The 26,089-nt window shown below is 39.5% G+C and overlaps 1 protein-coding gene across 1 annotated transcript in view; it reads right to left on the reverse strand.

Moving 5' to 3' along the window:
- Positions 1–6,959, reverse strand: part of LOC139739583 (paired box protein Pax-5-like) — a 36,989-nt gene extending 30,030 nt beyond the window's left edge. Inside the window, exon 1 of the mRNA XM_071650187.1 lies at positions 6,733–6,959. Within this exon, the coding sequence (XP_071506288.1) occupies positions 6,733–6,895 (163 nt within the window). The 5' untranslated portion in view covers positions 6,896–6,959. The remainder of the gene's footprint in view (positions 1–6,732) is intronic.
- Positions 6,960–26,089: the final 19,130 nt, after the last annotated feature.

Genomic DNA, 26,089 nt, shown 5'->3' on the forward strand with positions numbered 1-26,089 from the left:
CTTTACATAAGAGAGACAACTCTTAAGAGGTAATTATCTGTGTGGTTTGAAGCCTCTAGTCCCAATCCAAAGCAAGCTCAGGTGCTGATGCTCAAACAGGTGACTCCTGTGACTTATACGCATCTAAAATCGCCAGCTATCCTCTTGAAAGTAGGCACACCGACAGTGCAGAGTGCATTTAGAGGTTAAACTGTTTCTTATGTGATGCTAAATAACTCATGAAATTGATACTCTAAAAGATTTTTTTTTCGTCATTGTATCACGAGTGAACGACAACATCTTGTATGCTGCCTGCCAGACTTCTTAGTGTCAGAGAAAACAGCGTCTTACGCAGCTAAAGTCAATATATAGCTATCGGTTTAATAATGCTCGCAGCATAATGGATAAACGTTGCTACAATGGCAGTCTCAATTGTGTCATTGTGCAAGGAAACCACGGTGCGGATTTTTTGGTGTGCACCAGCTTTTGTTCGAGAAAGAGGCAGAAGTGAATTGCTCCACACAAACTAGACGACTCGCCAGTAGTGACTTCAATGACACCAAAAGTACGAGTCACCCCTTCGCCTGGGCGTACCTCTCGTGGGAGGGAAAAAAAAAGAGGGTGGTGAGGCAAAAAGAAAACTGTTTCTTTCTTTCTTCTTTTTTTCCCCTCCTTCTGTTAGCCCTAAGCCGGATCAAGTACGATTAAATCCCGCGCTGAATTGCCCCCTGTGTCGAGTGGTTTACATTGTCTATTGATTAGTAGAATATATCGTTTAGACAGAGCAGCCTCTTGCGCCATTTCACTTCATAGAAAAATCGATGGCCGGCATTTATCCTTGCTATTGCAGACCTCTCCAAAAGAGTTCTGCACAGTCGAGTATGTGATGGTCCCACATATTGCCCTTTTCGTGTCGGTCAGATGGATAGTCAAGTGGGCTAGACCCAGCCAATCGGATAGAGAGAGAGATGAATCGACTGTCAGACTGTCAGTCAAGAGGTCAGCTTCCGGTTGAAACAAACTTTCTACCGAATTCACTTTCGTCATTATCTTTCATACCCCCCCCCCCCCCCCCTTCAGAAAAAAAAGATAAAACAATGCATGATATTATTAAGTAAAAAATATTTATGTTTCACTTCCAACTGAGATCTATATGAGTATGATTTTTAAAAAACACCCACATAGGTTGATTCTTCTCGTGAACAGCAGAAATCGACAAGCATTGTCAGGAATGTCGATACAGTGAATTATTATTGTTACGTCATCTCGGAGCAAGTCGACCAATGGTTCCGCTCCCGCGCATCATCTCTTTCGGAGGACATTGCCCCGAATTCGAGGATGTATGAGAATGGTTGTCATAGGAACTCATTTAAGTAGAATTAAAAGGGCAAGAACGTCAAGATGAAACAACAGCAACGACAAACATATTATCAGGGCTACCATTAATCAGTTAATTAATGTGATCGATGCTTCATTCATTGCTAACTTGCTTCATCCTTTTTTATTATTATTGGTGGGAGTTCACATCTCCTAATTTAGCTTCTAATGTCATACGACATGAAGGAAACACACACACACACCCACACACATACACACACACAAACAAATACTCGCACCATGGAGCTACTTGTAGCTCCATGCTCGCACCGAGGTAAGTATCTCTTCTCCTGCTGTACATGTATATTATCGCGAGAAAACACTTTGAGAAGTTAATAGGAAATTGAGTGATGCCTACTCTTGGGCACACAATAAAGCCCATTCGAAGAGCTGTGAGGACGCGCAGCTACCTATGTATAGATTAATCCCAGCCTATACCTGCATCCAACTTCTTTCGCATCATTCCGAAACTATTCAACGCGGAGACAATGGGCGAAGTCGGCATGACTAACGACTAGTTTTAATCAAAGTCCATCGCGATGGCTTTGGTAGTGGAGGGAGTGAAGGGAATGATGAGGGGAGGAAGAGGGGGGGGGGGGTGAGGAGGAGTTGTAGTCATCCTCAGTAGGTGTTATAATTCAGGTATCAGATCAGTTAGGGTTGATCGCCTCCCCGGAACTCTCCTGCGTGGAGGTTAACCCCGCTCGCTGCGAGATCGAGACCCGATCAGAAAGCTCACGCCAGCCTTAAATAACATGCGTAAAATATCGTATTGAAAATAAATTGTGTTTCGCTGCTTCTGAAAGTAATAACCTTCATCATGCATCTATTCGACATCTTTCCCCCTTCGCGCGACGACACCCCTTTGGCGCGCTGCTGTTATGTCACCTTGAATATCTAATTTCGATTATGACGCTAATAAACATTTTTGATAATTACTGCTCCTGATCCTATGAGTGCGTAGACAACTACTTCCCGTAAATTCGCCTGTGAATGACAAAGCGCCGTCTCTAACCTCTTTGTCAGCCTCCATATTTCATCCCTGATTCTATTTCTCATGTTTGTTGATATAAAAGTGCGAGAACATATACCTTAGATATATATATATATATATATATATATATACACGTCTCTTTCTCAATATGAACATAGAATACATTATATTTACTTCTTTCATTAATGATGTACACAAAAATCATTCATTTAATTAACACACGGGCCAGTTACTGATTAAAAGCTACAATGAGTACTGCTACTGCTCATCAGAAATATTACATTATTCATCGGATGTTTTGCATGTATTTTTTCATAATTTACAAGGATTTTGCTGATCTTTCTTGATGTGTTTTTAGTTTTTGCGTGCCGGGATGATCCTTTTGTTCTCCCGATTTTTACCCCTTTTCTCGCCTTGCAAAATGCAAGCGTATTCGTTACAATAATTCAGCACATACATATACATATATACAAGCAAACAAACATACACACACGGGAATATACTAGCATAAGTTATTGGTAAACATATTTTTTAGGCATACAAAACTCTAAATCATATCGAAACTCAGAGACAGAAACTGTGAGGGCGTGAATGACTCACTGACAAAGACAGATCTGTTCTGCCTAGATATTATAAAAACGACTGAGTTCCTAGTTAAGCGTATCTGATAACAGTCCATGGTTTCAATATATCATATGGGGGTAGTGGTGAGATTGCAGGTGGGAATGGAAGCATTTAGAATGTGCAGGTACAGTATAATAACTTTGGCTTTATTCCACCCATCGCGATAAATCTTGACCAAAATTCGGAATGGTTGCTTCGTACAGACAAGTTGTTGTTCCTGTTGTTTGTTTGTTTGTTCATTAGAGTTTATGCGCCCCCCCCCCCCCCCCCCCCCCGTAAAAATACGCCAGCGCTTCCTTGGACGAATTTCTTGAATTCCCTTGTGTGATGTTTACGGTAACACTCATGACAAATCCGTTTTCTCCGCGTGCGTGAAAGGTCGAATGAGAAATCGGCTACTGCTCTCTTACAGCACAGCTGTATACAGTAGGCAAAATGAAAATCAAGAAATGGGGAATACAAAAAAACAACAACCAGTGATTGAGCGAATTTTCTTTGACAACATATTATAGCTAGGGCAATCGCCCTTACGTGCGAAGTTCACGAAACTTGGTCAAAGTAATCTTTCGATTTGATTCCCCAACACACGTGCCCCTGAATAAATACAGTCTGTGAACTTTTCTTGTGGCGTGGCTGTTTTCCCACTTTAACATTCTCGCTGTTGACTCGAGAGCTCAAGAAGTCTAATATTGCAAACAGTGTACATACGGAGGCGCCTTGTGAAATACGCGAACGGTTCCAAGGACAATTTGTTATTATAGCACCCGAAAAGCAGCCGCTAAGCTCACGATTGCGACCAAATAACAGCCGGAAAATATAAGGGAAAAAAATGAACAATTTTTAAAATGTGCAAATATCCGGTCACTTTTTGCACCTTTGCCAACGAATATCTTGTAAACATCGATTACGAAGAAGACGCAAAACGAAAAAGAAGCTACCAACTAAAGACGCTTAAAAGATTATTCTGACTTTCTCTGTGGAGATAAACAACAGCGCAATGATTCTGAAGCTCCCAGTTAAAAAAAAAATGCTGACATACTCAAAACCTACGGAGTAGAACGCAACATGTATTTTCTCAGCCACTACATTGGCCATAAAAGATGCACTCCTAATTGTCATCTTTGTATTCCATTTATGGTTAACTGAAATCCAACTGACATGTATGCTGTCAATCATTGAAAAAAAAAAACCCAAAGTAATAAAGTGATGCTATCTGTAATGTGGGCGAATGTGGGTGTACATTCCTTTCTCAGCTTAGGGTTTTTAATTATTACCGCGAATTCAGCTCCCCCTTTTTAATATTCTCTGAATTAGAAGAGAACATAGACAATAAAAAAATTGTAGGTGGAATGTATTCCAGGTCATTTAAGGATGGTATAGCCGTAGTCGAGTATAATAGTCCGTTTGACCCCCGGTGTACTTTTATCTCTCAGGCGTTTCATTCCGGGCAATGTAAACAGAACATGAGCAATAATCAATACCGCGGACAAGGAAACGTTGGGCGCTGTGTAGGTGATGCGTGTGTGTAGATCATTCACACATTCCCTCCATTGTTACATCATGCTTTTGTCTTGCCAATCTCATTACGTCAATTCTTTAGAAGAACAAAGCAAACCAAAACAACAAAAAAGACTTTTCAATGTCTATTCTGTCGACTTGTTGACCATGTGCTCTTGTGCAGAAGATCTCTCAAATTATATTTTTAATTTGTCAATGTAACCACGGTTGTCGAATCATAATAGGTATGTAATCAGACGGTGTAATGTTGAAATAGTAAAAGTCTACACGTCAAAAAGGTATTTTCCCCGAGTTACCGCTTTCCACGGCATTACATTGGGACAGCTCAAGAGCGAAAGGATTTATCCATGATGTGGAGATTCATTTTAATACAGGTTTAGTCACACTGGATCAATCCCATGGATTATGTCAACTTTACGCAATAGGATAACAGTCAAGCGGTACGTGGTCGGCGATAGAAAAGAAACCAGAACAAAACCAAACCAAAAAACACACACGGTAGAATCGCGACCAGACCTCTACACAAATCGATTAACGAGAGAATAGACAGGAAATTATATCAATAACCCGCACTTTGGCGCCGGCGTGTATAGTCGTGACTTATCCCCGTAATACAGTATACTACTTTCATTAATCGTGTAACGAGACGCCAAAACACACCGAAGCATAATTACTTGTGAAAAAAGGAGATTACTGAATTGATTAGGGCTTTATTCAATTAAATGAATGGTGGAATTTGTTAAGGTTGGTTGTATGTTTTCTTATGATTAGTAGCGGATCGAACTAATGATTGGCAATAAGCGTAAGAGAAATAAGATGTATATGTGATGTGATATAAGTATATTCAAATAATTATCTATGACAAATCATCCGAAATCCTACCTTACTTCTGTAAAAACATTCCTTGATATTTTTAGCTGTAAATACCGTTGCAGTATAATGATCACACCGACTTCAATCTTATTTAACATGTAATTAATCGAGTAAGACATACTATTCACACTTTTCTGACGAAACTTCACCAAGATAAACACGAAAACGTGTTCTTCAAAAATTACGACAGATGAAAGAAACTCAACATTTTCCTCTGGCTATTTGTGTGATAATCAGGCTTCTTTTAGAATAAACCAAGATTGTATTAAAAAAATTGTATCAGAACAGTGTTTTGAAAATCACTTTAAATTGCAGTGAGCTGCTAATTTCAATTAGATCTGTCTATGACATGTCAGGCGGGAATATACGCAGTGCCATTTTTCGAATTACGCAGAGAAAGAAATGTTAACAGGACAGTTGGCCAGGTGTTCAGCGTATCATTATCATATCATACACCACCTGCAAATTATTATTTATTCATTATACATGTATTCTGTTTTACTGAAAGAGGCGGCGCCTCACATTTAATTTTCCTTCTCGCGACTGTGTACACACAATATTTCAGGTTCATTCTCCAAGTTGAGCCCTTCAAGTGTCATTTTCTCCTCTGTTCCTCGTCTGCTTAATTTGGGTGTCTTTCACGGCACATGAGCAATTCGATAATTTAATGATATCGTCCCTATGCAGATAATTTTATTAGATACACATTACATGGCATTGTGTAAGCTGCATTTAGATAAAGACTAATATCCTTATTGATAAATATACGCCTCATATCAGTGAAAGATTTTGTTAATACTTGAAAATCTTGGCGATGCTTCTAATAACCTGCACATAAAACAAAATGTCCCGATGTCATTGTTCGTCTCCAGTCCTAATAGTCACGATAGTATGCTGACTAACCAGCGTGCTTTCATGTTCCCCCAATCAAATGACATGAAAAGCATTATGTTGAAATATGAGGCTTCCGATTCGCAAGTGGTTAGAAAAAAGCAAGTCTAGCAGTGGAATGTCAGTTCTTGTGTCATCTATTATTCTGTGATTCATATATCCAGTAATTAAGTCGATGTAATGGAGTGATTTTACCTTTTTCTTTAGAATGTTGCGTAATAAACTCTGTTGACACAGAAGAAAAGAAAGTAATATGATTTCGGCTAAAAGAATTTTCTTTGCCGGAAACAAAATACACCTTTTCACGTACAACAACTTCAACAAATATAACGCCCTAATACCAAGTGCTTGTAATTTTGTTCTCTCTTTTGACTTTCGAAAATGAATTATAATTCCACCTATCTCGTCATTTTTTTTCTTTCCTTTTTTAGGGGAAAGGTGATTTGCTCTCTCGATCGAAACAAATAAAAACTTACTCTTACATGCACCGTGCGTAAGAGTCGCACGTCGGTGAAAATCCATAACCATCGACATGGTGACGGGGTTGTGCGCCGCTCCTGGCGGGGTGGTTTGCCTCTGACAAGAGGCGGCTTGGCTGGGAAGGAATGCCGTGGTGGCCAGATTATTTTCCCCAAACATGAGAGCAAAGTCAGTGTAAAACTCACTGGCGACGGAATGTTCACAGGTAGTCCTGGTTATGACGTTTCAGTTGCGGGGGCAAAAAATCACTGTAAGGCCGAAGGAAGAAGAGCGTGAAGTTCGCGCTCACTGTTTGTGCAGACGACAGGTTGTCTTTCCGCTCTGTGCTTGAGCAGCCGAGTGCGCTGGCGGGACGATTAGGTCGGCGAGTGCTAATCGTTGCGCCCTCGCACCGGTACTTGACGATACGGAACCCCGTGCACAAACCGTTCCTGTAGCTCATTTAATCAGCCACTTAGCGTGCGTACCCTGAACACAGGTACTGTCATGCAGCGCTGGTTGCCAAATAATGGGCCCTAATCGTTGATCTGGTGAGCTATCGATTGCAGAGTCATCTAATTAGGTTTCCAAGACACCGCTGTCTGGGTCGTGAGAATCTTCAAATAACTCGAAAATCTTGGCCGATTGTCACCAACTGCACAAAAAGTTGTGGAGACGATTTTTTTTTTCTGAGATGCTGGAATACGATTATCCAAGAGTAGAGAGAGAGAGAAAGTTATCTCGGCAGTGTCTTGGGAGAACGAAGATAGTGTGAGTGACGAAGTTTACTATCCTAGCGAGAGTTTTCTTGGGCCCAGTGGACGGGAAATTATTACGGTACAATGAAGTGTCTACCAAGTTATGAAGTTACCGGTGCGTAGCCTCGACGGAGTCCCCTCGTGTGCGCTCCGCTCGAGAAATTGTCGACATGTATATATCTACAACACGTGAGTCACGGACACTTCCCGATAAAGCGACTGTGGGATGAGGCTCTTAGTCTCGCTTAATCGAGTTGACAACGACCATGCCTGATTGGTCAATGGGCAGCGCGTATCGCCACAGGCGAGTGGCTACGCGACGTATGATAAGCCAATCAGCAACTTTATTAGATGAATTAAGTTTCCACGTGTAGGAGTGTCGCGCAGTGATGCCGATCGCTCATCCGAGAGACTTACTTGCTCTACGCACGTCGCTCCTTTATCATTGCGAAGAACCACTATTGTATCACTTTTGTCAATCTTTTAGCCATTTACAGTCCCACAAAACCCACGGTGCTGAAGACACTACACTAGCAATTGGTCTCTATTCATTCGAAAGTCCACACACACTACCACAAAGTCTATTCACTGCAAAAATTGACTTCCGTTCTTCTTCGGGAGACGGTAATACACAGCTTATCATGACAGTATAACCAGTGACCACAGGAGGGGAATAGCAAGTCAACTGTGCATAGATAGTATAACTATGGACTTAAGTTCAATAGGTTATCTTCTCTGATAAGTAAAAAAAAAATTGATTACCCCTCGAAAGAAGAATAACCAACCTCCCTTAATTCCGTTTTGCTAAATATGACACTGGATAGGGATTTTCGGGGCAGAAATGCTGTAACGACAACAATTTTGTTGTTTGTACGACAAATGTATCCGCTGCATCAAGCAAGAATCACGTTAAATTTGTTTTAGCTATAAATCGTCAATCTCATTTCAACACCTGGCAGTACAGACGTGACCAATATACTAAAATGTATAGCTAACATTTTTGACATGGAAGTTCCTCAATTGACAATTTGCCAAGTCACTATTCTCAAAAAGGAAAGTAAACAAAACTTGAGAAGAAGAATATCGTTCTATTCGTATATGAGTGCAAATTAAGAATTAAAACCCATGAAGAATAGAGTGTCATTGAGAGACCGCAAATAAAATGTGGTACGAAATTGTGAGGTGAGTCATGTTGCTGGGGAATTTTTCAAACTCAACATGTTAACATTGTAACTCTTTGTATGGAAGTGCTGACCTTTTTTGCCTAAACTTTAGCAAACAATATTTTTACGTATGTACATCAAATGAACCGTGAACATTACGAGACATGAACACGAAGTAGAAAAGAAAAGGAAACAAAAAACTCATCACGAAGCCCAGCAGCTGTCAACTCGTATACAAACTTGTACCGTGATAGAAAAAAAAAAGAATATGAGACTTCCTGAGTATATCAAAACAAAGAATGTTTTACTTTACTCTAAATCAAAACTTTGGCAGAAGTTTTAAAGCAAGATGTTCATCTACTGAATAGACATCAATTTGTTGCTCTCATAGATCTGGAGTGAAAAAGACAAATAATGAAGTTGTCATTCGTCGAGCAATACGTTCCCTTTCTTTTCATTTTGTTTTTCAATTTCAATTTTGCTCTGTATTTCTGAAACTTTTGTTTTCAAGAATACAATATATAAAACGAAAATACGATAACACAAATTTTGGTTAAATAACATCTTAGGAAGATCTTGTGTTCAGACCCCTCCCCCCAAAAAAAAAAATTAAATAAATCAATCAATCAATGAATAATATTTCAAACAAAACACATTAGATTGTTGCATTTTCACTGCCATGTCATATTTCACGTCATGGGGCCGTCACAATGAACATGTGCAATGTTATTTGACGAGATGACAGCCCTTTCCTGACAGAACGACTAAAAAACTATTATCAAGGAATTACACACCAAAAGGAGAGGAGATGGAAGGATGCAGGTGCAGGGGGAGGAGGAATCCTGGCCCGGTTTGATTTCACTTTAATTACAAAGTATTAGTATATTCAAAGGGAACAAAAATTAACATAACTATACAAATCTATTGTAGTTGTCACGCTACGCTATATTTGAATCTATTTTCTTATAGATATATTTGATCATATTTATTCAAAACCATGTTTTATCATTCATCTTAAACATTGATTTTCTTTTTAAAAAGTTGTAAAACAGATGTGAAATGCTTTTACTTGTGTTGATCGGAGACAGTAGTACCGCCAATGAAATAGAGTGCAGGAAATTGACGGGGAAATGGCATGTTGGGTGGTTGATTACTGAAAGTGAATACGATGCGTCCCCTTCTCCAACCCCTCCCCCCCCCCCCCAAAAAAAAAAAAAAAAAAAAAAATATGTATAATATATTACCATGAGACACCACATCTGAAACATAGGTTTACTCTTCAAAAGTCTGCGAGTGAACTTCGTCTATATAGATGACGTGTGAGGCGCGTACATATGTCGCTTCAGGCGGGAGAAAATTGGTAACCAAGTGACTACCAATATTACGGCACAATCAAGAGCTTTGGACGCCGTAACTCCCCCGCCAGGTGGACACGTATGGCCTACCATGCATGCCTTGGTTGGCTTTACCCGAGCAGTAATTGAGATTTTTTTCCCTTTTTGGCCTGATCTTGTCCCGAGCCGCCAAAATTCCTAATTAACGTTGTTTCTCTGAACGTGTGTGATAGCACATCACTCAGTGAAGTAAAATATCTAGTGTCTCTGCGATTTTATACTCTTTCGAAAGTTGCCTCTATCATCATCATTATTACAGTTTTTGTTGTTTTAATTTATGATTGCCATTATACTATTTTCTATTTCTTTTTCATATCTTTTTATAAGTCTTCGTCAGCATCACATAATCAGTGTGATATTATTGTAATGATGATGATGATTGTGATTGATATCGTTATCATTATTATTATTATCATTATCTTAATCATTGTGATCATTGGGATGTCATCATCATAATCAATACTATAATTACACTACTATTGGTATTGTTATCGTGATAAAAGTTAGGGCTCTACGAAGTTATTTCTGCCAACTCTACCCCCCCCCCCTCCTTAAACATTCGTACATAACCCTTTAAGAAGAGATGGAATAGAGAGAGTACTTTGAACTAATCACTTTTCTTCATCTTCAATCAACTTTTAGATTTCAAATCTTCCATAGGAAACTACTGACTTGTCTTTGGGGTATGTTTAGTCCAAGAAAATAACAATGGCACGAATAAACACAAGACTCGATTGAAAGAAAAATGGCGGAATTATGAATAGTGAATTTGTACCCTGTCGTTTTTCTTCGAAGAAAACTTACAGAAAAACTGACTGCTTTACTCTATACGAAAAATTGAAATCTGATGACGTGTATCCATCTATGTATAAAATATGCGTTGAGAATCTGTATCCCAAACAAAACATTTTCTAAAGAGTACGAAGTCTAATTGGAAAAAAACAAAATCAAATATGTCGGACATATTATTTGAGCAAGAGATGCCCAAATATCATGATCGTCCGTCTGTCAGAACCGTTGCTAAAATATTTATAGGGTTTGATAGATTAAAAAGATGCATGGACCTATATGGCATTATATGTTTATGCTGCACCTCATGGGTGGAGGCATGGTAACCAGTACAGTCTTTGCTTTTAATTAAGGAAATGAGATAATTGTGCTCATGAAAGTGACCCCTATGATTAAGGGCTATCTGAATAAAACGGCACAAGTATGTACGTATATGTATGTGTGTATGTATTCCTGTTTGTATGCGTGTATGATATGTGTGCCATAACATCTTTCATACCTATATATTCACCTAGCCATCCATCCATCCATCCATCAATCAATCAATTAATCATCTATCTTCATGTGTATTTATTTATTTATTTATTTATCTATTTATCTATCTATCTATCTATCTATAATCTATCTATCTATCTATTTATCTATCTATCTATCTATCTATCTATCTATCTATTTATCTATCTATCTATCTATCCATCTATCTACATATTTAATCATGTATATCTAGATGTGTGTATCTGAGATTACGTGGGTACCCATTTTAAAAAAAAAATCCAAAACTATCTATAGGGAAGTGCTATACCCCGGCCTGTATTTCGAACATTTCAAAGACATATTGCACATCATTGGCAAGGTCGGGGCTGTTTTTAATGCAGGCAATTGTCCCAAATCCATTTCATCACGCCATATGCCGCATCTCGACAGTTTGCGACTCTTAGCAAGATACATAGAGTGGAGCAGAGGAGGAATAGGAAGAGAAAGGAGGAGGAAGAGGAGGAGGTGAAGGATAGTGCCTCCGCGTTGCCTAGTTACTATATATGGGGATACATCGGGAAGAAAGGGGGGACAAGACGAAATGAAATGATGGGGGTTGTTGATACGAATTTCGTGAACATGAGATGTGGCAAAAAGAGAAGGCGTTCTTGCCTTCAGTCTGTCCATCCTATAATATTCGGCGAACATCACCAGCGCGGCGGGCTTTATGTTCCCATCCCAACACGGCCAGTCCCGCTTGTGATGAGGGGCGATGATTCGCATGCAGGCAAGCCGGTCGGAGACTACACTTCTGACTCGCCGATGGGATGGGGGATGAAAATTGAACATTGGCGGAGACAAGCTAATAAAGCAAACGACAAGTGCGGACCCATCTCGCCGCTCTGCCGGGCCCGTGGTCATCAAATATTAAACCCTGCGCAGCGGTGCGGAACTGTCATTTCATAGTTCGCAAGACTGATGTGTTCCATAAGCAGCGATATCTGTATTATATATATATATATATATATATATATATATATAGATACACACGTGTGTGTGTGTGTGTGTGTGTGTGTGTGTGTGTTGAAAATATCTACAAATAGAAAGAAATAGAGAAGGGAGATTAGGTGGAGAATGAATGATTAACAGGAAATATAAACCTTATTTCTATTTCCTGCAAACAATCGCCAATCACTGAAATTTACCATTGCAGCATGCAGTCTCATTGTAAAGGTCAATTGAGGTGAAGAGGAGGACTGCACATCCACATTGCAAGACCTGTCAATGAAGATGACCTCCACACACACACACACACACACACACACACACACACACACGAACAATTAAACACAAACATAATCCACACATTTCCCAAGACATCTACAATGTTTGTTTATCAACATCAACATACCAACTGTCCGGTACTTTGCATGCTGCACTGGAAACAGAAATATCAATCTATTTTGGACGTGTGGGAGAAGGCTCAGACACCTCCAATAATGAATTGCAGCTCGTGTGAGGTAATGATCCGTGGTTATCCTTGAAATAGAATGATATGCAATTTTACTTACATTTCGCATATTTTTGTTTTTGCTTTTTTACCAATAATGTTGTTGAATGTTTTTTTTTCATTCCTTATTCAAAACAATGTATCATTTTTCAATGAATGCACGGACAAGGAAAAGAAAGAGCAACAAGAAAGTAAGGAGAGAAAGAGAGAGAGGGAGAGAGGAACATACTATAATGTGATCATAATGGCAAGTGACCTAATTTTACGGGTCGGCCAAGCATCGCCCAAAACGGGTTGGATTTCAGAATACGCCAGCATCCATAGATAAATAAACCATAGGCGAATATTGCGGGATGAATGCGTATTGGCGTATCGCAGAAGAGACGCGCCCAGCCATGTATCAAATCTACAACATCCTGCAGTATATGCGAAGGGGTCGGGTTCTTGGCATCTGTTTTTGGTATTTCAATGTTATGAGATATCGATGAGTGATTGCGGAATTATTTTCCAATCATCCCTTCCGAAAACCCAAATCTAGGGATAATCCCGGATAATGCGCGTGGAAGAACGTGTAGACGTGCCAAGAAACGTCTCCATGCGAGTTGATTATTGCAGACAGATTATAAAGTGTCACGCCAAGGCAATCTAATACTAGATTACAGTGTTGTTGTTTCCCTTTATCATGTTTTCCCCCTAATCATGGAGAAGGGTGTTTTGGTGTGACCAGCGGTCTATTTGCTACCACGTGTAGTTACACCTCGCCCAATATTAGAAAACAACATAGACTTCGACCCACGGTACTGGCGAAACGTTTGGCGCTCGAAATGTCACGATTCTTTCTAGCACGACTTTAACATCTTTGGTAGATGTAGATTCATTTTACTCCCGGCCACATTTCAAAGCATTAAAAACTGAGTGAAAGGGAATGATGGATAGATTGATTGATAGAAACAGAATGAAAGATAGACAGGTAGATAGATAGTATAGATAGGTAGATTGCTAGGAAGATAGAGAGATAGATAGACAGACAGACAGATAGATAGATAGATAGATAGATAGATAGATAGATAGATAGAAGAGAGAGAGCTTGAGATAGATAGCAAGTCAGAAGAGCTAAAGGAGAATGGAGTTGAACACTAGTTTCTTCAATGAAATGGTAGAAGGAGATTCTGGCTTTTATGCCCAAAATCGATTTTGATAATCATAATGACGTCTTATGATATCATCTTGATATCTTTGAAAAGACCAAAAAAAAAAAAAAATGGCTGATAGGGACTTGGAGAGCGCCCAAGCGTGAGGTCAGGCCTCGGTGAGTCTGGAATTAAAAAATCCAGGGAGACGGCAGACCAAATTATCATCAACGTCAAACACGGCGTACGATAAGAAAGTGAGAAACACCTTTCGAGGAAAGAGACAGGGGAAAAAGAAAGATATACAGAGAGAAAGAGATAGACCGCTATCATAGCACAACTGGCCATATACAATATCAGCTTGAGAACGCTTAAAGTAACTTTTACCTCTATTTTTTATGATATGTACGTATATATGCAAACATATGTTACATATTTTAATACATATACACTAGTATTATGTATCATATGCAAATATATTACATATTATTTTGAATATATATATATGTGTGTGTGTGTGTGTGTGTGTGTGAGCGTGTGTTTGTGTTTGTGTGTAATGTATATAATATGGTTACATGTAATCTTATCACATTCACATGTAGCTCGCTGTATGAAGTAATAACACACACACAAATAAAACTGTCCGTCAAAACGGTATATAAAAGAAGACAACACGTCAGAAGTACAACATAACACGTACATGATTGGCTATGTAATGGATGGATAGTTAGACAGATAATCAGAACGCGCGAGAGGCAGCCAACGAGAGGAATAGGGTAAGATCGAACTAGACACATTTCAGAACCCTTTAATTGGATAGCCAACATTGGGCCAAGTACTCTAATATAAAACATATGATTGGTTCCAATGACGTCCTTCTTTTGCTACGCTGCTGTACTTTTGCAGGGTCAAACGAAATTTTCGTTGATCATTTGATTTCGTGTCAGAGACGAAAGGATATGTCTTGTAATTCATGTCATATCCCTTGTCAAAACACACTGCCAATATGAGCACGCTTCACATGTATTACGTGTGGCGTGTGTGAATGTGTGTGGGTGTGTGTTGTATGCATTTTCGCATAAGTTGAATTGATTGCTGCGATAATTAAAGCCAGTGCTTTGCTAGATGTGCGCGTAAAGAATCATTACATCAATCAAATCGATTTTATTTACATCGCACTTTAAAGTCCCTTAGGATTTAAACAAGAGCGAAGACTTACAAGGGTAGATATCAATGCGCCGAAGCCTTCTTTCTACTTTCCCTACCCCACCCCTCTACGCCATCTCTTCTCCTTACCCCCACTTCCTCCCCCCCCCCCCCCCCCCCCAGCCTGGGTTAGTTTCGTCTTCCATGTGTTCCACGCGCTCATTCAAAATTGATAAGTCATTTAAATTCAATGTTCGATCAACAAGCGGTCTCTGATTATGCAAATGGCGACCAATTTCGACTCGACCCTGCGATTTGATATTCTCTCGCCGAGAATTTTCGGTTACCGAACGGGTCCCCGGCGGTTTCTTGATGGACACCTTGGAGCCGGCGGAGATAGCGAGAAAAGCAATCCTCACCCCCTCTGTCCTCGCTATTGGCCGGTATATTTCCCCTCTTTGTTTTCCCTCCATCCGAATGAACGAGGAGAAGATGGGTTAAGAATCAGTTACAGTTCTTTATAGCATGCTCTCCGGCATTTTTTCTCAGCTCTTCCAGAAGCAGGAACATAAAACAACACAGATTCTAATTCGCATGTCTCTGTCGGCATGGTCGGTAAGAACAAAAAAAAAAAAAAAAACCCAATAACAAACAAACAAGAGGCGAGAATGAAACCAGTACGCAGAAGGATATATTTGCCATGTTTTTACACTTTTTATACAAAAACTTGCTACATTTAAGTGTACAATGGCCAGATGTGCTGTCAATAGATCGCTGTAGGCAACAGTGCTGCCGTTCAAGCAGTTTTCATTTGTTTTTTAATAACATCGACGCAGACAGACTGACGGATAAGCAAAAAAAAAAAACCCAAACAAACAAACAAGCAAACAAATAACCATCGGATTAAAAAAAGTAAACATCGTACCTCGAAAGATAACATTTCAATCTTCGTTGCACAGTGATTACTCGAGTGCATGATCAAAAGATGTTGTCATCAAAGTGGACAACTTGATATCTGAAATGTGGGGCCTTAGATACATCCCCAAATGGTATTCCGCACATTTGATTTGATTTTTTTTTTGAATGATTTGGTTCTAAGAGCTAATGTCCTCATCTTTCATATCAGCGGCCGGGCAGGTTTGACGGTTTGACGACGCGACGAGATATTGTCAAAGACTTGTTCGGAGGCTACACTTCTCATTCATAAACTTGGCATCTGCTGCCGTCTTTCACAAAACGTTACGCGATTGCTAACAACCACGACGACAGAACAACAACAAAAGTTAACGTTTACTCTCTTCTTGGCTGTTGTTTCATTCTCCTGCCTGTTTAGAAACGATTCTGTAGAGTCTATTTTGGGGAGGCATTACAAATTATGATGGCGTGCCGTGGAGACACCGATGTGACAACGAATCGGCTCCCGCAACGCTGGCCGACTATTCTCATCAACATCTTATGTCATCAGCCCCGACTAACGTTGACACTACTGATATCATATACAGCACCCTTAAAACATGCATGATACCATGTTACTACGCTCTTTTTGGCTTGTCGAGAGATGCCCCACTTCGCTACGCTTTACCGACTGCCCCTCTAAAAAAACGTGAGATGGGAGAAAAATAGGTTTCTCATTTGCATACGCGGGAAGGAGAAGGGGGGGGGGGAGGTAGGAACAAGCGACGCCGCCGCCGATGTGGAAACCGTATGCAGAGCGACCGCCAGTTACAAGCCTGTTCGAATGATTTGTCGCATTGAACAACGGTATAAATTATGTTTTAAAGAGCGTTGAGGAGGACTTGAAGGGGGATTGTGGCAGAGACTGGAAAGTTGTGGGGGAGGGGGAGGAGGGGAGGAAGGGGAAGAAGCGGGGAGAATAAGGGGAGACTTGAAGGTGGACAGATTGAGAGGGGAACGTGCAAGACGTAATCACACCTGCGGGACCCCTACAACGGTCACCGGTACTGCGAAAGGATGACTTAGAGAAAAAAATAAACCAAAACCAGAAAAAATGACTCGATAATTCATCGGACACAATAAAAGAACTATAACTGAGACTCTCCACAAAAATAACTACAATATTACACTTTGCCTTTTTAAGCCTTTAACTCAGTAAAAAATAGATAAAAACTCTGTCAGAGAGGAAAAAGGGTATGGTTTGTTTGTTTGGTTATTTGTTTGGGTGTTTGTTTGTTTTTTAAATTTTCGATTTATTGCGTTGTACGTTTGATACTTGTATGGTACAAGTACATTTTCTACAGGCGGTAGTGTTTTGAATTTTCACGCATTGTAAGTATAAGGGATATTGAAGAGTTGATTGCCGTTCGTTATACGCCGGGATCACGAAAGACTCTCGCTGTGAAATGATGAAGAAGGGAGTTGGATGGACATCTTCCAAGAGAAGAAGATGGAAGACAAGAGGGATTAGGGGGGAGAGAAAGGGGGTCGACGGAGTGAAGACTTGGAGGATGCGAACCGCTGAGCACGAAAATGCTCCCCACGCCTGGCGAGGCAACGAATTTCGCACCTCCGCCCCAGCCCCAAGTCCCCCGATGACCCGGCTCGACACGCCGAAAACAATCTGCAACGCGACAAAGCGAGGAAAAGGACGGGAGATGAGACTTGACTCGATAGGAATCAGTAATGGTGCTACTGATTCTCCTTTCTATTACTGCTTGCTTAAGTTAATATATGTATATATGTTTCTCTATCTTTATCTGTATATCTTTTTTTCTCTCTCTCTCACACACAACATATTTACATCTATCTATCTATTTCTATCTATCTATCTATCTATCTATCTATCTATCTATCTATCTATCTATCTATCTATCTATCTATCTATCTAGCTATCTATCTATCTATCTATGTCTATCTATCTATCTATCTATCTATCTATCTATCTATCTATCTATCTATCTATCTATCTATCTATCTATCTATTTACATATCTATTCATATACAGATATCAAAGGAACATAAACTGGATCACAGTCTCCTTTTCAGGGAAACATTTGATATCTTTTACCATCACTTCTCTTTCTTTGCAATCAGTGCTATCATTTTATGGATATATGAATTAAAAAGAATATTGCTCACGTGTTATTATTTGTTATTAATTGTAATGCTTCTGTGTTGTTCTTATTATGCATTTCTCCTATCAATCTATCTGCCTCTTTCTATATCTATCTATCTATCTATCTATCTATCTATCTATCTATCTATCTATCTATCTATCTATCTATCTACCTATCTATCTATCTATGCTAGAAATGTGTTCGTAAATAGGGTTTACTCTGAATGCGTGTTGTTGCCTGTCAGCTAAGGATATCGATAAAAATGCCCCATGATCCAATTTGTGCTGGTCCGTGCATTCAGCTCTGCCTGCAAATGATGCTTTCGTTGATTTTTTTTTAATGTCTCTTCCTCCCTCCCTCACCTCCCCTTCTCTCTCATTCTCTCTGTCATTATATATCTGTCCCCCCTCTCTGACTATTAATCTACAAAGCCCTTTTTACTCTACCCTCTTTCATTACGTTGCTCCTGCTGTGTGTTGCTGTGTATAGAATATAAACTTTGAAACAACACACCATGGAGGCATACAGGCCAGAACCGAGTTAGCCATCGGCGTTGCCTGAACCATCCGACGTCTCCGTTCAGACTTATGCATGTTTGACGACTTGTTATGTAGCGTGAGGGAGATACATTGACGGATTTCGTGTTCTCTCTCCCTCTCTCTGCTCTCCCCCCCCCCCCCCCCAATCTCTCTATCTAAGGTAGATTCATTACGGCCGCCACGTGTGGGGCAAGTCGAACAGGCTCAGTCTGGGGACCCGCACCGAGCCGCGTCAGAGTTTCTAATTTTACCTGCGAAGATGCGATCCCCATTTTCATCTCGTCGACTCAGACGTGGAAATGTCATCGCACATTTCATAGCCAGCCGATGGTGTAATATTGGCGTTACGCTAGGGGTATCTCATATAATAATCCATAGGATATGCCCTTTTCTCGCTATATCGGAAAGCCAGCTAGCTGGAAAAACGAAAACACAGCTGCTAGAGATCGAGGAATACTGCGCTGGGAGCCGGGTAGTGGAAAGGGGGTTAATCCTTATCTTTAGGACACGGATGATCTCCAAACTTTGATGGGTGAAGCTTTGTGTTATAGCAAATGAAACAAGCTGAGATACCTCTCGATCTCTATCTCAAGTCTCTACCTGACTTAAAAAACCAAAACCAAAACAACAACAACAACAACAAAGAGAGGGAGAGAGAGAGAGAACGAAACACACACACAACAACAACAACAACAACAACAACAACAACAACAACAACAACAACAATAACAATAACCTTTTGTCTCCTGAAGCCCTTGGACATGGCCAGGGGTATGCTAAAATTAGCCTGAAATAAACAAACACTGAAAAGCGGCTGCCATGATAGCCGAGTCGTTCTTTGTCCGCCTGAAACCTTTCAAACACAACGTAAATACTTTCTCTTTCATTACTTCGATCCATCTCTGAATTCCAAACCCTGTCTCGTGCACAATAAACATGGCGTGGAAAGTGAATACGTTTTCGAGACACTAGCACGTTGACTCTTTATCCATATCTTTGTGTGTATGTGTGTGTGATTTTTTTTTTAGAACTCCTGGGCACTTACGCAGTCGCAATTATTCTCCATCATGAATCTCGTTTAAACGCAAAGCAAAGCTGTTATCTTGATCAATAACGAAAAAGAAGATAAACAACAACAAAGAAAAGACGAATACTAATTTGCTGCGACCCGTGTCAGTCTCATGGTTTGTGTCATTCTTAATCTTCGTTAAGAACTCTGCTTTGAAGCTTATTGTAACTCCGGATAGAAATTATTATTAAAATGTAATTATTCACCTACTTTTTGTTATTTCATGACTCTATGTATATCTAGACACTTTTACAATAATTCACATCTTATTCATCTATTCATTTAGTTGTTCATTTATCTATTCATCATTTTGTTCACTCATTTCTTTTCATCTATATACGCGATCATCAATTAATCGATGAATTCGTTCATTCATCCATTTGTTCTATTACCAAGTTTACCTTCGTACGCATTTGTTTATGATAACATTTCATTCATCTGTCCATTTGCTTTTCAAGTACATGAGGTAAAATTTAATCCAAAGTGTGCAGTTATTTATCATCATGTCCTTCATGTGACCCCTGCAATTCAACCAATCACCAACCACGAAGATCACGATTATCATCTCGTGCTGCTGTTGAAACTAGGAGTTTTGGCTTGTTATTGTTCTAGCGGTGAGCGGAAAAGATGGCCCATTGTACTAGCAGACAATCACTTCTATGGGTTTATACCTAACTCTTCCAGGGCTCGTCCTCCCCTACGTGGGGTTTGATGGCCCCCACCTGACCCCGTATCATGTCTTGCCCCTGTATAGAACAATCTCTGTATACCGCGCGCCGCAAAAAGGGAGAGGTCGCCGTGCGTGAAGAGAGACAAGCGCGCGATAGTTTCCGGTTCTTTGTCGTCTGCTAGTGACCCATGACAGAAGGTGGTGGCACACCAACAACCCGCGAGACCAAAATCCTTGGTCGGCATGTGTGTGTGTGTGTGTGTGTGTGTGTGTGTGTGTGTGTGTGTGCGAGTGAGTGCGAGAGAAAGTGTGTGTAATGGTTGAGAGTGGAGGGGGGGGGGGGAGATCCAATGGTGCTTTTGCTAAAAGCATGTTTGGGGATAAACCTATATGATTTCAGAGATAATGATGAGGAATTTACATAATTATCAATTTATGCCTCTTAGCATCCCCTCTGGCTCGTTCTTTGCCATGAAACACAATGATAACAACAACAACAGCAACAACAACAACAACTATAACAACAACGACAACGACAAATACATAAAGCATATTATGATTACTGCTTGATTTGATATTTCACACTGTTGATCAAAAGGAGAAAGTGTGTTTGTTATATCTGCTAAATGTACCCGGGAAATCTAGCGCTTTCGGTCTTGATGTAATAATGCTGTCAAAATCAGTAAAATGAGCAAGTTTTACACCATCATTTTGAAAATTGTTGCAATAAGTTACTATATAGCTCTCTTAAAACTGCAAAGACCCAATGCCTTTTCTTTTCATTTCTTTTTTTTTTTCAAATTGAATTTAGCTTCTTGTTAATGATTTCTTAAATATTCTTTTAAAATCCGTCTAGCGATCAATATGTGTCTTTAGAGACGTTAAAGTATTTCTCACTTTTTTTCTCTGAACACACAAAAACAGATACAAACAAACTTATATTGTACACATTTCATAGACATTCCCCTCTGTTGTTGTATTTTAATAAAACATGTTGTCTTGGCAATATAATGGAGGCCATGACAGAACCTGCTTTTCTGAAAACTACGTTTTTCGAAGTGCAATATTACAGTAAGGGAAATTAGTACATGATATCGATTCTTGCATTGGGCATTGGGCATGTACCATATACTTATGTACTTGCACTTACAAACGCACATACAAACATACACACACACACACACACACTCGCATACATATTTTGCATTAAGGAAGAGAAAGAGAGAAAAAGTAGTTACTGAATGATATAAACAAGGAGAGATGTTGATCTTTGAAGTGTCGAATTGAATAAAAATAATAATTATTACTGATTACTATCTCTTCACAGTCTTCGCAATGTCAGTCATTATGTTTTTAGTATACTGGTATACATGTATATATATATTTTTTTTTCATAAATGTAACAAAAAAGGATGTTGAAAACTGCTAATCTAATAGTGGCGAGCCCGCTAGTGGAGTGAAATGGTAAAATGGAGTCAAAAAGGGACTGAGGTTTAGATCCTAGCAGAATATTCGCTAGAGGCAAGAAAAAAAAAAAGACGTCGAAGATTCTGCTAAAGGATCGAAAGCTCAGGCCCCTTATGACTCCACAAAATGAAAATATAGGCCTACGTAACCAATCCACACACATAGATACATCATGCCTTATAGATAAATAAAATGAACAAGTACACACACACACACACACACACACACACACACACACACACACACACACACACACACACACACACACACACACACACACACACACGCACACACACACACTAATATATACACTAATATATATGTATGTGTTCCAATGTACGCACATATATACATATATAGATAGATAGATAGAAAGAGAGAGAGAGAGAGATAGGTAGATAGAGAAATATTATAAGATATGATGTCGTATCTATGGTACAACAACAACAACAACAACATGAACCTGACAAGCCAAGCCGTCATCGAAAATGAGCGAAGGAAACAGGTGGCAACCTTATAAGCGCGAGACACCCTACCAACCAGCGATTCATATGTCTTACCGAGTAAGGACTTGACTCACTCAATATCTCATGTCCCCCCTCCACGTCAAACTTCGGCCGGAATCACGCCAAAAAAGCTTCGTAATGAGCAAAACAGAAGGCCTTCTTAATTACCTTTGCTATTTCATTGGGCTTTATATAAAAATAATATCTCCCGCTCGTCACCCGATCGGGGACATTAGCTGGAGTCCCCTCGGCCGCGGCAGGGTAACTGGAGACACCGGCTAAACCTCAGGGAAACGTCGAGGGGAAAAAAAAAATATAATGCGCCCATTTTATCGTTCAAAACTTTTTTTCTCTCTCTATCCATCTCCCTCGCTAATTCTCTTTCTAAGCCGCCTTTTCTCCTCTTACACTTTTTCTCTTTTTTTCTATGTCTTTCCTTTTCAGTAGAATTTTCTTCGTTGTATCTCTTGATATCCGTCTTTTTTTCCTTCCAGCTATCCACGGTTTAACTTTCGATCTACCTAAGATGGCAGTCATTTATTTAAACAATGAAGTGATTGAATGTGTGTTAATCATTTTCCTACTTGCTTGCAATATTATTGTTAATGAAGCTTTGATATTGCCAATACGACCAATGTATCCGAAGAAGGCTGAAAGAAAAAAACAACAACACAAAACATAGATGTCTGTGCTATTCGCTGAGTAGAATCAAGATCATAACACCCAACTGTAATTGTAGGGGAAAATCACAAGTAATTGTTGATTATTTCAGATATCTTAGATAAGATAGTGAGAAAAGAAAATCCTTCAAATAGAAAATTCCCATTCTATGACAAGCATCCAATATTACATGCTTTGAATTATCCATCACAAAATCACATAATGGTTTAAGTACCCTTGCCATTAAAAAACTGTTTCCCCCTCTTTTATAATCAAAGTGAATACAAGGTCTGAATATGAGTGAATGGGTCTTTTCGGTTAAGAAACTTAAAAGTGCTGACTGGACGATAAGAGTATCAAAGAGAAGACAGCATAGTGCACGTAAGGAGGACACGACTTTCTTCTACATAAATCAGCAAAAAGTGGCAAAATGATTATACCCGACGAACGTTATCATTTCTGATGTATAATCTTTCACTGATTCGGAGCCAACGCCCTTCTCCCCCCCCCCCCCCCCACCACCACCAGCTCTCTTCTACCTTTACCGTTCTTGTTCTATCCCCTTTCAGCGCGTGTCATCAAGGATTTGCAAATTAGAGACTTCAAAAGGCAATTACGAGGAACAGAGACGGCACCAACGGATTATTTCATGTAGGGGAAGAGAAAGGGCTGTAAACCAGAAGATAATAACGAGCTAATAAGATTCTATGCCGTCCCTGTGGGAGGTTCGGATAACTCGATACTATCCCCGCGCGCAGTGCGGACAGGTTGTGATATTAACGACAGGAAAAGACGGAGAAAAAAAGAGAAAGATAGCGGGACCCAAAAAAAAAGAAGAAAAAAGGGGGAAAAGACACACGCGCACATACACACACCCACTGTCATGACTTTAGTTTTCTTTTGCCTATTTCTCTCCATATTTGTGATTTTGAAAATCAAAAACAAAAGAAAAATGACATTAGCATGGCTCATTAAGAAGATTTCTTCAAGCACCAGCTTTTTTTATACGTTTTCTTTTTAATGATTTTTTTGGCGAGGAATATACGGTAAAACAGTAATAATACTCATTAATACTCGGTGCGTGCATTTGTGGCACGTACGCACGTTATGTATATGCATTTAAATGCAATATTTTGCATATATGTGTATCAATGTGTGTGTGTGTGTGTGTGTGTGCGTGTGTAATGTGTGCTTGTATACTCGCGTGAATGTTTATATATTTCTTTTTCTTTCTGTTTTCCCCTAATTTCCTCTTTTTAAGGGTATACAATAGTTTGCATCTTTGGTTTGCGCTAGCGCTAACTAGAAGGGCTTGTTGTGTATAAAGATAAAAAGTGCACATACACAATTTGGTGAATTTCACACCTTATACAGCTCGACCCAATCACCTTTAAAGGTAGATGCATGCGTCTGATTGCAAGGCGAAGGGATGAGTTATTAGATCGGAAGAGCCGCGACACGCCTGGCGTAGCTTCCCTCTCGGCAGGTTGCCGTTTTATTTACCATTTTTCCTCGGGTCGCGATATGTGTGTGTATGTATACATGTATATAATATATATATATACACGCACACACACACGCATACATATCTTCTTCTCCTCTTCGTCAAAATTTGTTCGCTGGCCGTGCCGGCGAGCAAGGTGGCCGGCCTGTCAAGAAGGACACGAATCCGGCACCAGCGAAATGAATTAGGGGAGAGTCTAAAGACAATATCAGACAACTTCCATCCCAATTACCGTCAAAGCTGGCCGAGGAGCACATCAACAAAAGAGTAATTAAGTTTTCATTCAGCCCCCCGATGAAAATGGCATAAACACATGCTGTCATACGGCACGGCGGCGGCGCAGGGAACCTACGATGTCATGGCCCGACGCATAACAGTAGGGCCGATCGGGGACACATTGATTCGGCGTTATAAACACCACTAAGATACAACCATCATTGAAAAACTTTTTTATCTCAAGAATACACATACTTTGTATATATATATATATATATACATACATATATATATATATATATATATATATATATATATATATATATATATGTATATAGAATACATTATATTGTAAATAATACATGTATATACGTGTACATGGTAGTTATTTTATTGTATGAACATAAATATACATGTGTATAATTATGTATTCATGTATATATAAAATCTATGTGTATATATATATATATATATATATATATATATATATATATTCTCTATTATTAGCATATAAAGTGTATGAACGATTCATCCTTATATCTTAACGGCGCCTTACTTTGTGAACTTATGCGTTTTTCATGTGTGTAAACTATGTATGGTGCATACTATTTTTTTCACACTCATTTTTTTTCATCATTTTCATTTTCATTATGCTGTACTATTTGGTAATTACTTCGAAAACCCACTCAGCTATAAAGCGCTGACGCATGTACTGACAAATTCAATGTGACAGAAGTACAAAGTTGTGTGGCGATTTCAACGTATGATTGCAAATGTTAAATCATGTAACTTGAAACTTAATGTAATGACTAGGACTGCACACAAGAAAGCCTCATCGGTATTTTTCTTCTGAAAAAAAAAAACCAGAGAAAGCAAAACATTTTGATTAGTCTGCATAAACGCATGCACTTCGTCAATAGAAGGAGAACGAGAGAGAGAGGGAGATATGGGGTACACTCACTCGCACTTAACCTTATAATTAAATAGATCTTCATTTCCTATCGTAATTCCTCTGCTTGCGCTATATACGATTACAAAAATCGTGACTTGAAGAGAAGTAAAAGGACATGCGCTGAACGGAGAAATGTGTAATTCGCCCATTATACGAAAAACATGACATTTTGCCCGTGTCGTCAGAATGATTTCATTCATCGGAATGTTTTAATCAAAGCAATGTTCAAATACCTATTGGCCCAGCGGAGGGCATTTCGATAACTGCTATATAGGGAGACCAAACTGCCTGGAGATGATTCTTAAACGCCAATCTAAGAGCTTTAGTCGGCTGCTGCACTTTCAATTGTCTGC

The sequence above is a fragment of the Diadema antillarum genome, unplaced genomic scaffold (genome assembly GCF_040938485.1).
Source record: "Diadema antillarum isolate AM-2024a unplaced genomic scaffold, OU_Dant_1.0 seq00000807_RagTag, whole genome shotgun sequence".
Taxonomy (NCBI): domain Eukaryota; kingdom Metazoa; phylum Echinodermata; class Echinoidea; order Diadematoida; family Diadematidae; genus Diadema; species Diadema antillarum.